The following is a 15,780-nucleotide window of genomic DNA, read 5'->3' on the forward strand; positions in this document are numbered from 1 at the left end:
TGAAAAAAAGCAGACCTAGGAGGGAGTTAGTCCAAGGACATTGCCACTCTGCTGGTCCAGCCCCACCCTCACTCCAGCTGCAAACTCTGCTGGCTCAAACCTGGCTCTAGATCCAGTTCTTGCAGATAGGTACCTGAACTGATATTTAAAGCCTGCCTGCAAGCTTACTTCTGTAGCACTATGGGAGTAAAAATTATCCCCTAAATTCTCCTACTGTGACTGTCCACAGTAATGAACATTTTGGCAGGGCAAAGGATTTCTGTGTTTGTACCAAGTCTAAATTTATTTAACATCCACAATAGATGCAAAAGATACTTAAGCCAGCAGGATAACTCAGACCATATGTAGCACTCGGTTCAAAAGAAAAGAGTCACTGCTCAGAAAAGATTCATGTTCAAGAAGACTAAATCCAGGACAGGATTTTGGACGGTTTCAACCCTGCCTGCAAGGATGGTTCAGCTGGGGAGTTGCCGGAAGTGAGAAAGCAATAGCAGTTTTATAATCGTAGTTTCTCAGGTACATCTACCCACACTTGTGATCATAGCACCCTGTCTTCAGAGCCCTTCCTGGTCACAGTGCATTGGCTGGCACAAATACCATTCGACACCACAGCCAGCAGCTCCTCGACACCACTTAGAGGCTTCCTTTGAGGCTGTGGATTCTGTTCCTGCAGATTTCCAGCCTGCCAGGTAGATCTTGGTAAGTCATGTTGTTTGTGTAGATCTGTTCTCCCAGCAGACAGAAGAGCTATCACCAATATCGGTGGTCAAGTACTTCAAAGTCTGCTAAGAACTTGCCCAGGAGGCCAAGAAGGCCAATGGCATCTTGGCTTATATCAGAAACGGCGTGACCAGCAGGTCCAGGGAGGTTATTCTCCCTCTGTACTCGGCACTGGTGAGACTGCACCTCGAATACTGTGTTCAGTTCCAGGCCCCTCACCACAAGAAGGATGTTGAGGCTCTGGAGCATGTCCAGAAAAGAGCAACAAAGCTGGTGAGGGGGCTGGAGAACAAGTCTTACGAGGAGCGGCTGAGGGAACTGGGATTGTTTAGCCTAGAGAAGGCTGAGGGGAGACCTTATTGCTCTCTACAATTACCTGAAAGGAGGTTGTGGAGAGGAGGGTGCTGGCCTCTTCTCCCAAGTGACAGGGGACAGGACAAGGGGGAATGGCCTTAAGCCCCACCAGTGGAGGTTCAGGCTTGACATCAGGAAAAAAAATTTCATGGAAAGGGTCATTGGGCACTTGAATAGTCTGCCCAGGGAGGTGGTTGAGTCACCATGCCTGGAGGTATTTAAGAGATGGGTGAGGTGCTGAGGGGCATGGTTTAGTGATTGATAGGAATGGTTGGACTCAATGATCCTGTGGGTCTTTTCCAACCTAGTGAGTCTGTGAAGAATGCTGTCACACAAAGGCTTTAGAAATGGAAGCTGTAGAACAGTAGTTAGAAATGCTTACATTTGGGAAAGCCAGAGATTGCAATCCAACAGAGATGAGCACACTGAGAGAAAAGAAGGCCAGATGATAGGACAAAGAAGCTAGAAGGCAGTTCACTTCATCAAATATTGGAAACAAGATAGCCTGGAAGCAATACTCAAAATACATATTCTCTGGAGTCATTCACCTCATTCTACATTGAGCCAGCTAACTTTTAGGTTTACACAGTAAGTAAAACAAAGCAAATAAAAGGATTAAAGGAATATTGTGGGCTTTTTCCTAGGACTCTTGTCTACCAAGTTTCACATCCTCAAAAGACTTACCTTTACATTCTCCTTTCACAAAAATGCATTTCAGTAGTAGGAAGGAATAGGAAAAGAAAAATCAAGTTAAAAAATAGAAACTAAGATTATAAAATTAAGGGCGGGGGGGGGAAGCGCCACTATTACAACCTGCTAGGTAAACTTGTTGTCTTACAGTTCGGTTGTGTTAAATAAAACCTGGCAAAAGAAGTTAAAGGGAAAACCAAGAAATCTACCTGTTTTTCAAACTAAAATTAGATACTTTGAGCCTTCCTTGCATCCCATTTTCCTGCTTGTCTTGGCTCACTACATCTTGCATCTTTCTGTCTCAGAAGCCATGTTATAATGTGTGATACACAGTATTAGCATCAAAACATTGAATACTCATCATGCTGAAATCATTAGGTAGTACTGTGGTATTCTATAAAGGGGACCAGGACTTGAAAACTTCAATTGGATTTTATTGTGCAATAAAAAAAGAGCATAACAGATGTCATGAGATATGGCAGAGTGTGGTAATCCTTGCACAGCTCCTAACAAAGTACAGGAGTGGAAACGTGCCATGGGTAGAGCTTCATGACACTGCTGCAGGGCATAGAACACATTAACCAGTAGACAGCCAGTGCTCCAGGCAGACTCCAAAGACTTAGTTGAACAGAACACCTCTGACTGCCATAGCAACTTGGGACAGGAAGCATGTAAAGCATGTAGCATGCTGGCTAGTTAAACTGGATTTACAGCCTCTCTGCACTGCCAAAAGAATGCTAAGCAAGACAAGTAGTACTGTTGCTTCCACCTCCCTCCGTTCCCTTTTTCTCCGCTACCCTACCGCTACCCTAGATTTTACTTCACATCTGGCTTCTTCCCCATATACACCCCACGGCCCTATGAATGTACACTCCCTTATTTTTCATTGTTCTCCAACCAAGTACCTACTTATTTCATAATGGAAGATGCTTGGTGCAATGAGTTTATATGAAGAAATACTTAGCAGATAAAAAACTGCTTTTGTGGAGTTTTTTATCTTTACAAAAATAATTCAGGGAAAATTACTTACTGCTCTGAGCTTTAAAACTTTGCTCTTATTTGCAACATGACCAAGGCCACAAGTACTTCTTGTGTTTATGGATAAAGCTAGAAATGGCTGGTGTAATCACCTACAGTCATACTGAAAAACAATAGAAGCTTTGTGTAGAAAATTGTTTCCAAATATCCTTGCTCTTTCTTAGCACTCATAATTCGTGAGCTCAGTACTTGATTTTTCAGGCTCTTCAGTCATGAAATTTGCACCATGTAAAAGCCTACTTATATCTAAACCTATATCTAGGGAGGGCAAAGGTATTTGGGGGTTGGAATACTCTGGTACAGTACAAGAATGACAAGCATGGAAAGACAAGTATGTAAAATAAGCATGGGAATTTCACCAAAGAGAAGTGAAACAATCACATTGAAGGTCCCCAAAGACAAAGAAATTTCCACTACAACTTAAACCTGATTGAACTAGTTGAGAACATTTTGCCTGGGATTTGGGAGACTTAAAATTTTTTTCCCTTCTAAGCTCAATTTTTTTAAATTTCTATCGCTGTCTGCTCTGCAGTTTCCTAATCTAAGCTAAAACCACAAACTTCTCCCTGCCTTGGGCTTTGACACAGCTTTAGTAAGAAGCAATGTACAGAAATTTTCTCACCAAGAGTTCTGTAGAAAGGATGGTCTTCTGGAAACTGGGAGATCAACAGAACAGTTTGAACAAAACAAGCACCTAGATTCCAAAGTGTGAGCAAACCAGTGGTTGCGTGAAGCAGGGACACCACACTGCTCACAGTGAGCCATACTTCATTCTCTAAAAATCACATTAATCGCAGTCCTCAGAAGATTCCAAACAGGCAGAAGCAGCAAAGCCCATAAAGGGCATGCTAAGCCCTACCACCTCTCTGCTGAGCGCTATTTATGCGACGGCTTAGGTGACTTGCCACTTCGTGCGCTGCTTTAGTCAAAGTTCCCTTGTGAAACACTCACCATTGCTGTTCTACATTTCACTCTGGGTGGCCAGACATTTTAAAACAAGGCTCTAATTTGTATGCCTTGAGTACTTGGAAAGACTTTATTTAGTAACTTCTGCTGAGTAATGAGACTGCCCCTCAACAAATCTCTTAGAAGTAGAGCATACGATTTAAAGAAAAAAAGCAAACCCAAACCTCAATTTAGAAATGACCACTGACAAAGAATTTGGCACAGTACTGGTTAACCGTCCCAGTGTCTAATTATCTCCCATTAAAATTGTTTGTTTAAAACCAAAGTTTATCTGACTTAAATTTCAAGACATTTCATCCTATTATAGCTTTGTTAGATCAAAGAATTATTATCAAACTACTTTTTTCCATGGAGGCAATTATAGGTAGATACTAATTTCATAACCATATCTGCCTTTAAATTGAATTAATTACATTCTCCAGTATCAGAAGACATGTGCTTGATTTTTGGCACAAGAACTGGATACTACATTTGATACTAGTGTAAGCACTACTGGAACAAAAGTAATATTACCTCCCCCATACCATTTGATATTCCCTTTTTAATGCGTCCAAGAATTGCATTTCACCAAGTGGGAGCTTATATTCAGCTGACTATCCATCACTTCTCTTAACTTTCTCTTGAAACAGCAGTTCCTGGGGTTGGGATAGGCTCCATTCCCTTTCCAGATGTATGACTTTACACTTGGTGATAGCAAATCAGGCTGTATGAGCTGGACTCTAGCAAAGAAAGGAACACCCGTTAACTGTGAAGCCTATAAGCCTTAGCATGCCTGAAAAATATGTGAGTTGTTAAGCGCTTCAAACACTCTCCTGTTGCTTCTCCAATTGCTATTAGGTAAAGCTTCTGGCTTCAGTTCTGAGGAAAAAAAAGGAAGATATTGGTCATTCTGAAAAAGGGCAAGAGTTCATAGAAATTTTATTCCAGAATGTGTCAGCAGCTGGCAGTTATGGACAGTAAGGAAGTAATAGCATGTTTGCAAGAACCCGAACTTTATCACAGAATGTTGACAAGGGATCTGCATTATTTACTGTTTAGGGACCAAATTTTTGTCTTTGTCAGCTTTATTTTTAACTGAAATTACCTCAAATGCTTCAAAATGTACTGTTCATGCACTGAATAAGTGAATTGTCTCATTTCCAGTGGAAATTCTGACCCTAACTAACAGATCATGAGCTGTTTCTGTAATTGTCTACTATGGGACATGCCTGAAGAGCAATATGAAAAATCCTGAAAGCTATGACCAGCTATGTAGTATTACCAGCATAAAGACAGCAAGACTTTAATTAGTTCCACACTAGCATTTTGCAGCCATTATCTGAAAGTGCATTTCAGGCACAGGTAAGAAAAACCAGCTGCTCAATTACCATGAAAACCAAAATTTCTCATCACTAATTCTTTACTGCACATATTCCTTTAAAGAAAACTGGGGACTTACAGGGCATTAAGAGGCAAAGAAGGTCCTACAGCACAGATTAACTCCATGAGTTAATCCTTAATTCTCTATATCCATCATACAAAGCTTGCTATCCTCTTGTATGGAATAATTTTATCCACAAAAAGCCTTTCTGTATACACTGTAAACGTGTATGAGCCAAAGGGAAATAACTGCAAACCTTGTAGCAAAGTAACAGAACTCCTTTAACAGTTGAACAAATAATTATACTGAAGTCAACATTTATGTACATATCCCCATTCATCCCCCCCAAATCTGAACTTCATTGCCCTTTGGTGCAATGTTAAGCTGAAAGGAGTCAGATTGTACTCTTACAAGATCAAGACAAGAACTAGGGTTTCCCATTTATTGAGCGAAGTAATTATTATACTTTCTACCTTCTCATCCAGCAACTTAACGAAAATATTTTTTCCTTGTAAATCACACTGCTTCCTCCTTTACTAAGACACCTAACAAATGGAAGTAGTTCTATGGTTTTCACCTCAATCACTCACACTGATTTAGTGCAGTTATTAGCTTAAATGGACAACAGTGTTGGTATTTTAGTAGACGGTGCATTACTAGATTCTGGAGGTCAACTCAATAGGGGAATTGTCACTTTAGGTTATAAAACTCAGTTGTTTAAGTATCTGGGAATACTAACCCACCTGACACTCGGCTCTTTTGCCAGTGTCCAAACATCCACAAGCAAAAGCACATCACTCTTTTCAGTTAACCCACCATCATGATTTCCCAAGTCATTTAAAAACAAAACTACTTTTGACAAGTTTTAATAAACTATCGTTGCTGTTAAAAGGTTTAGCTTAAACAAAAGTGCAGAACTAAGCTTTTACACAAATTGGAATAAAGCCCAATCCATGCCAATGATTTTTGAATGGATGTCATTCATTGGTGAAATACGTAAAAACGTACAGCTTGCCTGTAATTGAGAAAAGCATTTCAGTCAGAGTAGATGTGACTTGTCAACTGTTGTGCCAAATATCTCATCAGGCTAAGACTCCTTCAGTGAAGCACTGGCAGGACAAAAAGCCAGTTTGAACATAAGCCGAGTTACGCATTTTACCAGCGGGTATCTGCTCTGTACATACCCCTATGAATCCTGTGGTCTCCACTTCTATGCACTACAATGAACTAGGAATGCTACCCACTCAACACTACACATCTCAGTTTGGGATTTACTGTACTTTTAATCACAATAAATAATTGTTGCCACTCTCAAAAATTGTTACCTGTACGAATCATTCCAATTTTTCTTCCTTCAAATGAAGGTGAAGCATTATCTACATAACTGCTGATGCAAACTATACATGGAACTCTGAAATAGGTTACTCCAAAGTTAACTCAGCAACCACCACCACTGAAGAGGATCACAAAAAGAGACCAGTCGAGATAACACAGTTTTGTGCAAGACAGTTTTATTAACAGACCAGAGTTTAGAAGACTGCAGCTGCACATCTGAATCTGAAAGGAAAAAAAAAAACACACAATCATTAGATATGTGCAGATCTGAAACTACTTTGGCCACCTGAAGAATTAAGGCATTTCTAGGTTATAATTCGGGTGGAAAACACCAATTTTATTTCACTGGACTTAAGACTTCAGTACTCTTGCACACAGTAACTACGTTCTAGAATAACATCTCTTCAATCAAAACAAAGCTTTCGAGTGCCAGAACTAACAGGATAAAACACTTCCAGCTTGAACTACGGGTACCCAATTTCCTATTTATCTAAACACATGGCAGGGAGAAACTTTACATTTAAAGATGTACTGAGGTATTGTGCATAATCGAACTTCTGCTGCAGCAGCTCTACCTCCAGCACATTTCAGGGACTGTTTACATACAAAAATGAAAGGAAAAAGCAGACTTCAGACCAGTTCCTCTAAAGTTTGCTTGAGATCTAATGGAATTCAGCATCTTATTAAAATTCAGTATCAAGTACTATGCTCTTTTTCCCCAATCTATATGTAGGCACTGGTACTGGAATTCTTGTTTGTTTGTTTGTTTTTAATTTGAGATTGCCACTAACTTAGACAAATAGCATGAAACCACCTACCTACACAGAAGAGGAATAAATACACATCTTCAGATACTTGGACCTTCAGAATGACAGCACTTTTTAGTACTGCCAGTATCTCATCTGAACCTACTGCGCAAGCTGCCCATTATCTCAGAAGAAACTACAACATTCTTCTCTTTTCTACACAGAACTTACTTCTATTTCCAACATGCACTCTATTCAGAGCAGCAAGAGAAGAGCAAGAATAGAAAGTGCCGGAGAAGAGAATGATCAGCTACCTTAGCTTTACACCAGAACTATGTTTGTTTGCAATCCAAAGAGTAATAACTGCTTATAAGCATAAAGTAAGAAACTGCAAAGTTACCTCCTGAATTGGAATATGGAGTAAAGCCTTGATACTTCAATCTGCTGCTTATGTGGGATGCCGAGCTCAATGAAAAACACAAGCAAACTGCTGACTATTCCTAGTTTCTCTGCCAGCAAACTACTCCTCACAAGTATTTACAGCCACTGCTATAGTGAACTAGAAGCTTCCCTACTGCAGGAAAGCTCTGGAAAACTCAAGACCACTAGCATACTTCTGATGTTTGTCAGTGGAGATGGAGGAGAAAGGACCTATGCTAACAGAAAAGCTGTAGGGTTTCAGTTAAAAATAGCAGTTTCCATCTTACATTAAGAAACTAGGCAGGAGCATAAAGTGAAACTAGGTGTAATCAATCCTGGTTATGAAGCCTCACACAGTAACTTACCAAGAGAACATCTGCCAATAAGCTGAACTTGCTATCCCTTGTTGGCTATAAAAACATTTTTTAAGAGGCTTCAAAAAAAAAAGCACAAATCCAAAACCTCTCCCTTCAGAAAATTTTATTTGAGAACTCATCCAAACTGCACTTGTTTTAAGCTGTGAAGTCACACCACTAACCGCTACTACTTTTTTTAATAAAAAAAAATTTATTAACCAACCCTCTAGAAGTTAGGAATTCCTAAGTAACTGCACAACTTATTTTGTGGGGGGGAGGGCAGCAACAAACCAAAAACCAATTTTTACTTTGGATCAATTGATCTAGGTCTTTGCCTGTCTCTCCAACGATTCTAACACAAAAAAAGTTCTCTTGTAATTACAGCAGAACTGCCACACGAAGGAGGCATTTATCCTTCCTTGACAATAAGGTACAGGCAACATCAAAGTGAGTTTGATGTGTAAAAAACAATGAGAAGTAGAAGAATTCTGAAAAAAATGTTTTGGTTTTGCACGGCAGGCCTCTCATCAAAGCAGGAACAGCAGAGTGACAACAATAGATGACAGGACAGATTGTTTGAAACAGACACTAACTTCAGGACTCAGTCACTGCCAAATTCCTCTAAGTGTTAAACCCTCTCATTTCTACAGGACAGACTATTCAAATAGACTAATTAGTCTTTCAAGATAAACATCTTGGCCATGTTAACACGAAAGCTTAAACTGAATCATTCTAAAAAACGTCAAAATTGATAACTGAATTACCCCAAGTCCTACAGAAGCTTTTACAGCAAACACCAGATAATACGAAAAAAGCACTGACTTGCAATCACAAGACTTTGACCATATGAAGAATTCATTAATGAGAATTGAAAATTTTGGCCTAGATCTCAGGGCTTCCCATCAAAAAACTCAAATAAGGCTTTAAAACAAGTTATTGGTAAAAGAAAACTAAGTGATTGGTAATCTTCTAAAAACATTAGCTACAAGGAAGATTTAATTTCTTCACAAACATTTAATCTTTAGTAAGACTTCAAAAATAAAATCAGAACACTGTTTTGTCCAAGTAGCTTCATGCTGTAGGCATTACCCAAGCACAACTGAATACATATATTAAGCATGAAGGTTCAGCCCATAATGGCAGCAGCCTAAAATGCAGAAAGGGAACAGTAGATAGGATTAGCCTCTGGTAATACCTTGCATTAGTTCATTCTCCTTATGAGTCTGTTGATCTGATCTTCTCTGTTACCAGCATCCCCACCTTCCACAAAGTGGATCGTTTTCTTCTTCATTCCACCCCGAGGAGAGGATAACTTGAAGGGCCAAAGGAAGTTGTTCACAACTTTGAAGTTCTTGCCCACAGTGTAAATTTCATGGATCACATCTTCCATACAGATGATGCCAAGTTTTCCTGTAATTCAGAAACACTATTTTCAGAAGGGATACAGAGCCACTGGTCAATGACAAGCTAAAATTTGTCAAGTTATTACTGTTATACCTACTTATTTTGATAAACTTCAGGAAGTCAGAAAGCACCTACTGTCTGAAGACACCTAATGACTGACTTTTCCAATTAAAACAGATTAGCTGCAGCTAACTCAACCTTATTTAGTTGTTACATTTGACAAGAAGTATCAGTTTCAACTGCTGAATATTTGTAGCTATCGATGATTAACAACAAAAAACAAACGCCACTTAGTGAATCTTAGGAAGACAGAGTGTGCTGTTTGAAGAAAAGCTAGATTAAATACACTTAAACCCTACTTACGGGTAGCTAAGTGAAACTCCCTGAAATACTTTGTGCTGTTGAAAAATGCAATAGCATGTTTCGTTAATGTCTCACTCCTGAAGTCTCGATTACAAGTGAACTGCTCATAAAATACAATGCCACAAAGCAAAGTAATGATAACATAATATTTATACCTTAGAATCTGCTTATCTACTGCACAGGAAAAAATAAAACCGTCCAATTTGAAATAATACACAAATCAAGTGCCAAAAATGGGAGACATCAGTGTTTGCTTTCATTCCTGGCAGGACTGGAAAATGACAAGCTTCCTAGAGCAGTCTATTTCCTGACAATTGACCACCATGCTTTGCTTTTACTAAATATGCTAATGGCTTTTACTAGCTAGTTCTTCTCATAGGAAGTTTAACCAGATAGGAAGTTTTTTACCAGACAATGAAGGTCTAAGACATACGCAATGTCTAATATTAAAACTGAAACTTCACAGCTAAGTCAAAGCTTCTTTCCTGGTGCAGCAACTCTTCATTGCTGAAAGATTACTGACGTATTAATGGTCAAGAAGTTTACATTTAAAATTAAGAATGGTAAAATCTGATTCTTTGCAGTGGTTTTCAGTACTTTATAAATGAAAGTTATTTCCAGCCAGCCTTGTACTAAGCTACTGAGACAAAAATAGAGATAAACCATTTACTGCTCTTCTCTAGAGACAAATAAGGACAAACATCCAGCTTCACATTTATCATATAAATGCAACAAGTTGGTTTCTTGTTCTGTTTTGTAAAGTGAGGCAGTATTTACCAAGGCGCTTCCGGATCAGGGAATTATCAGTAAGAGGAATGCGCTGCTTGTTGATCTTGCCATAACCACGCTTGTAGATCAACTCATGCACAGACTTCAGATTGGGATACCTGAAACAGTCAAGTAAAAAAAGAAATTATTAGTTTTTGCAAGCCACAAGTTCACATCACTGAATGAAATGTCCATAACAAGTAATTTATGATCACTTCAGCATGTCCCAATTTTAAATACAAAACCAAAAGAGAAGCAAACCTTATTCATGCTGAGTTCCCAACACCACTAATATGAGAGTGTAATCGCATCTTGCAAGCATTGCCTTTTACAGCACTGCTTTAATCACGCTGTCAATTAAAAGCAGGTAAAGCACACAAGAGATAAAAACATTTTGAACACAAGGGAAACCTCCAAGTCCAGTGTAGCAAAATGCAAAAGGCACTAAAATACATGCACCCCAATGTGAGAAAACCAGCCATTTCACTCACCCCCATGCAATATAGGGTTCAACAATCCGTAACATGTTGATGGAAGCTTTGTTGAGTTTTACAAACGTGCCATTAAAAATTTGACGCAGGCGAAGAAGCTGCAACACTTTGCGGACCTTAGGGCTGACACCATTGGTACTAGAGAATACAGGAGAAAAAATCAATTATCTACACCGCAGAAAACATTAAGTATCAGGTTAAAAATACCCACAATAGCATTCTTCCCATTTGAAACATCACTATTTTACCAATTACACAAAACAAACTTAAGTATTTATATATTTCAGTTGAAACAGATCTACTTCCACGAAAAGAACAGAAATAAGCACTATACTGAAACAATTTAGAAATATACTTGTGCTTTCCTTAACACTTCTTCCAATTACACCCCCTCTTAGTTTTCTGCAACACTTGACCAAAGGAGAGTTAAACACTTCAAACAAAGCTTAGAAGAACATCAAGGAAGAGACATGTGATTTTATCAAGATTAAGGTCAAACAGAAGCGTCTGCATGTATTTTTAGTCTTCGCACCTTGTTAAAAATTGGGGATTCCTGAAGACACAGACGGCATAATGACTGTGTTCCTAATTAAATAAGCCTCCGGAGCATGTCCAACATTACTGCCAACAGCTTTCCAAGCCATCAGTGGAACACCTGATTTTATTACATACTTAAGCTCTCAAAACACAGATAACAGGAAAGCCAATTTCGGTGCTCTAGAACATAAAGTTGTTTATACCTCTTTTCAATCTTACCCTCTTATTCTGATCACAAATGCCAGTTTTGGTTCCGCTGGAACGTAGTAATTACCAGCTTTTCGGGCCATCCTGGCCATACGGATCTCCTGCCTATACATGTGCCTGTACTCCTTGTGGTAAGCTTGGGCTCTTTCATAGATGAGTTTTCTTTGAGCCTTACGGAACTGAAATCAATTGAAAATTACTTAGGATTATTTAATGCCTTTTAACACATGAAAATCACCCTCAAATAATGTAGCATGTTCTAGAACTTCCCAAAAATAAAACAGATTAAAGGAGCATCTGCCCATATTATGGAATTTGAAATTGCTCTCAGTGATATTCTAGATAATCTGGAAGACCACTTCACAGTAGTGACGCTTTACCTTGAACATTACCATCCATTAAGCTTGTTCTCACAAAGCTATAACCTCTTATCCTAGAGAAGACTAAAGACCAACTTTTGTCTTACAGACTACAGCATGCTTTGCCCTTACTCTGCCCAGAACTGATATTATTAATAATGAAAAAAAAAAGCAACAGATTTTAATCCAAAACATCAAGAAACTATCAATGTGCTAGATGTAAATACTGCAAGCTTCTGTGCTACATTACATCAACAGCAGTAGATGATATTGCGACAGATAAGCAACTCCAAATTAAGGAATTGTGAAGTACTCACCTTTTTTATAGCCAGTATCTTCTTCTGACGTTTGGCTCTTATAGCTGCATAAGCCTGCCGTTTTTTCAGCAGGCTTTCCGGTACAGATGGCAACTTCTTTGCTCTAAATGAAAAAGAAAAATTAGCTTATAAAAAAAGAAAATGGGCTTTAAAGTAACATAACAAACATCAGTGAAACTGTTACCACAACATGCACACACGCCTCGCTGCCTCAAGTCGGCTTTTTGAGTTATATTTTGTTCCCACTGCCACCAGGCCTCAATGCAGCCCAAACCATTACCTTTCATATTTGATAAGACAATCTGACAAGTGAACTGAGCTGCGCCCAAGCTACATACACAACTCCAAAAACTGAGACTGCTTAAATAACAAAAGGTTTTACCCTGCTTTTTTACATTCCAATTTGTAATAAAAAAAAGTCTGTTCCAAGTATATCGCCTCCAAATTAGTATTTCAAGTACTTTAAGAGAAAAACTAGTTTGGCAGTACCCTGACATTTATTTCACTGCGTTTTAAGCTCAAACTTCCAACTCCTACATACAAGAAAAGTTGCAAGACCAGCAGTTGTAGAGCCGTAATTTCCCGGGCGAGCTCCCATCCGAGGCGCACCCCGCCGCGACTCCCCTGCTCGCACGCCGCTCCGCGCACCGGGGCCCGGCATCGCCTACCCGGCCAGTAGAGACCGTGCCACACCGCTCCCTCTCCCAGAAGCAGCGCTTTGGGCGCGCTCTCCATCCCCACCGCACCGAGGCCCGGCGGGGCGGCCACCGCCGCCTGCGGAAGGGACAGGACCGGCGGCGGCCGCACCCCGCCGCGCTGGGCCCCGTCCTCCCGTCACTCCCGGCCCCGTTCCCACGCCACCTAGAGAGGCCTAGCGACTGGGGGATGGCGGGCAGCATCCCGGTACTGGCAGCAGAGAGCAGGCACCGCCACAGCCGCCGATGGCGGCGGATTATCCCGGGGCAGAACCCCCACTTACTCCTTCTCCGCCATGATCAGCGCCGGAAGAGAGAGGGGGGCGCATGCGCGGGGCCCACTTCACCCTCTGTCGCGCAGTCGGGGCCCTGCGCGCCGGGAGGACCCCGTGCCAGGGCGGCCGCGGCGGTGCCTGACCGCCCCGCGGACCTGGGGGCGGCCGGCGAGCGCCTGAGCGGAGAGTGGTCGATCCGTCCTTCCCGCGGGAGGCTTGGAAGCGCGGGGTGCCGGGCGGGAGGGATCCCGGAGAGCAGCCGAGCCCCTCTAGCGGTTCACAGCCGTCCCCGCCGCAGAGCCCGGGCTCCCCCGGTGCCTTTGCAGCCCCCTGGAGCTGCGGGAGCGCCCCCGCTCCTGTGGGACCGGGCGCTGGGACGCAGAGGGAGGCGGGGACACGGGTGTCTGTAGGGCTGCGGCTTTGTTGGGTGCTTTGGGGCGTGAGAATTAATTAATGAGTTTTGCTGCAGCTGATTTGTGTGCGTAATTATCTTGTCATATAGCTCTGTCTCATAAGATGGAGCTGTTTGAAGTTGAGAGATGACCTGTCTTAGGGCTGCGAGAATTTATTAATACGCTCAGTTATCTGGTAAGATGCAGCTGTTGGAGGTCAGGAGATAACCTGAAGGGAATCGTCAGACAGGGTTGGATAATCTAAAAAAAAGAATGAACATTCCTTGAGGATTTACATGGTTCTTTGCCTAAAGCTAGTATATACACCCACTTCTTTTGTACGATGTTATGCCATTTTTAGAAGGGCATCCGATTCGGCACTAAATTGTAAAATAAAAATATGATTGCCTTTGCTTCGAAGGCTTTGTCATTTTCAGTATTTTACCAGTGAATGAATGTTTCTCACAGTGCCTCGTCATACAAAACCTGTAACTGCGTGGATGGAGGGGAGCTGGGGAAGTATCTGCCGAAGGTGGATGGTTACGGCATCTGCCGAAGCAGGAGGTTGCCTGCACGTTCACCCAAAACTTCTGAACTCGGATTCCTGCTAAATGCGAGAGGCGGTGTTCACAAATACAAAGCTTCAACCACTTTTCTGAAAACTGGCACCTGCGCAGGGACCGGTGAGGCGGCGTCGTGTGCCCCGGCACGTGGCTGCAGGCAGGTGTAGGGAGCGGGGTGAGGCCGGCCTGCTCGCCTGTGGGAATTGTCACGGGTTGGCTCTGTGCCGGGGCCACTGGAGCTGGCTGAAGCCAACGCCCGGGGTGCGCTGCGCTGGGTGTCGGGGGCGGCTACCCGTCTGCAGGGAGCAGCTGCTGTTGTAGAATCATAGAGGAGTTTGGGTTGGAAGGGACCTTAAAGATCATCTAGTGCCACTGCTCCTGCTGTAAGCAAGACATCTTCCACTAGACCAGGTTACTCATAGCCTCATCTAGCCTGGTCTCAAATATCTCTGGGAATGGGGCAACCACGACTTCTCAGGGCAGCCTGTGCCTGTGCCTCAATATCTATCTAAAATTAACCTCTTCAGCTTAAAACCGCCACGCCTTGTGCTATCACTACACTTCCCGATACAGAGCCCCCCTAAAGCACCCGAAGGCTGCCGTAAGGTCTCCCCAGAGCCCTCTCTTCTCCAGGCTGAACAACCCCAACTTTCTCAAACTGAGGAGGCTGAGGGGAGACCTCTTTGCTCTCTACAACTACCTAAAAGGGAGTTGTGGAGAGGAGGGTGCTGGCCTCTTCGCCCAAGTGACAGGGGACAGGACGAGAGAGAATGGCCTCAAGCTCTACCAGGGGAGGTTTCGGTTGAACATTAGGAAAAAAATTTTCACAGAAAGGGTCATTGGGCACTGGAACAGGCTGCCCAGGGAGGTGGTTGAGTCACCTTCCCTGGAGGTGTTTAAGGCACAGGTGGACGAGGCGCTGTGGGGCATGGTTTAGTATTTGATAGGAATGGTTGGGCTCGATGATCCGGTGGGTCTCTTCCAACCTGGTGATTCTATGATTCTGTCTGTTATCTCGTGAAGTCAGTTCAGCCGGATCGGCTGGAGAGAGAGTTCAGCCGCCTCTGCGCTCGGCTGACAGACCCAAAGAAGAAAAGACCATCAGGGGTTTTTGCTCGGCGGAGACACGCGAAGGCAGAACCCGCGCCTCCCCGCGAGCCCGGAGCTTTAGCGCCGCCGGGCTCCTCACCCCGAGCCGCCCGGTCCCGGGCGGCTCGGGGTGAGGAGCCCGGCGGCGCTACAGCTGCCTTAAGGCGGCGCTGGGCGAGAGGCGCCCCGGGGCCGGGACGCGGCCGCCCCGACCGGGCGAGCCCCGCGGCGGCTCCGGGACCCTCCCCCGCGGCGGGCGGGGCGGGGCGGGGTCCGGCCCGCCCTATATAGGGGGCCGAGCGAGCAAGATGCACACTGCCAGCAGAAGGGCCGCG

General features: G+C 42.8%; 1 protein-coding gene across 1 annotated transcript; it reads right to left on the reverse strand.

The window, feature by feature from the left end:
* Nucleotides 1–6,622: 6,622 nt before the first annotated feature.
* RPL7 (ribosomal protein L7) lies at nt 6,623–13,550 on the reverse strand. Its single transcript, XM_069854271.1, has 7 exons — nt 13,411–13,550; nt 12,432–12,534; nt 11,768–11,934; nt 11,012–11,149; nt 10,530–10,639; nt 9,181–9,395; nt 6,623–6,685 (listed from the first exon to the last, which is right to left on the reverse strand). Exons 1-6 carry the CDS (start codon nt 13,422–13,424, stop codon nt 9,187–9,189), a joined length of 741 nt encoding a protein of 246 aa, XP_069710372.1. The 5' UTR covers nt 13,425–13,550; the 3' UTR covers nt 6,623–6,685; nt 9,181–9,186.
* Between the last annotated feature and the right edge of the window lie 2,230 nt (nt 13,551–15,780).

The sequence above is a fragment of the Phaenicophaeus curvirostris genome, chromosome 3 (assembly GCF_032191515.1).
Source record: "Phaenicophaeus curvirostris isolate KB17595 chromosome 3, BPBGC_Pcur_1.0, whole genome shotgun sequence".
NCBI classification, from domain to species: Eukaryota; Metazoa; Chordata; class Aves; order Cuculiformes; family Cuculidae; genus Phaenicophaeus; species Phaenicophaeus curvirostris.

What these genes read in the sequence shown, in the direction of transcription:
- RPL7 (XM_069854271.1), bottom strand. An exon ending in AGATACTGGCTATAAAAAAG is followed by an intron (nt 11,935 to 12,431) that starts GTGAGTACTTCA and finishes AATTGATTTCAG; the next exon opens with TTCCGTAAGGCTCAAAGAAA. An exon ending in TTTGTGATCAGAATAAGAGG is followed by an intron (nt 11,150 to 11,767) that starts GTAAGATTGAAA and finishes TGTATTCTCTAG; the next exon opens with TACCAATGGTGTCAGCCCTA.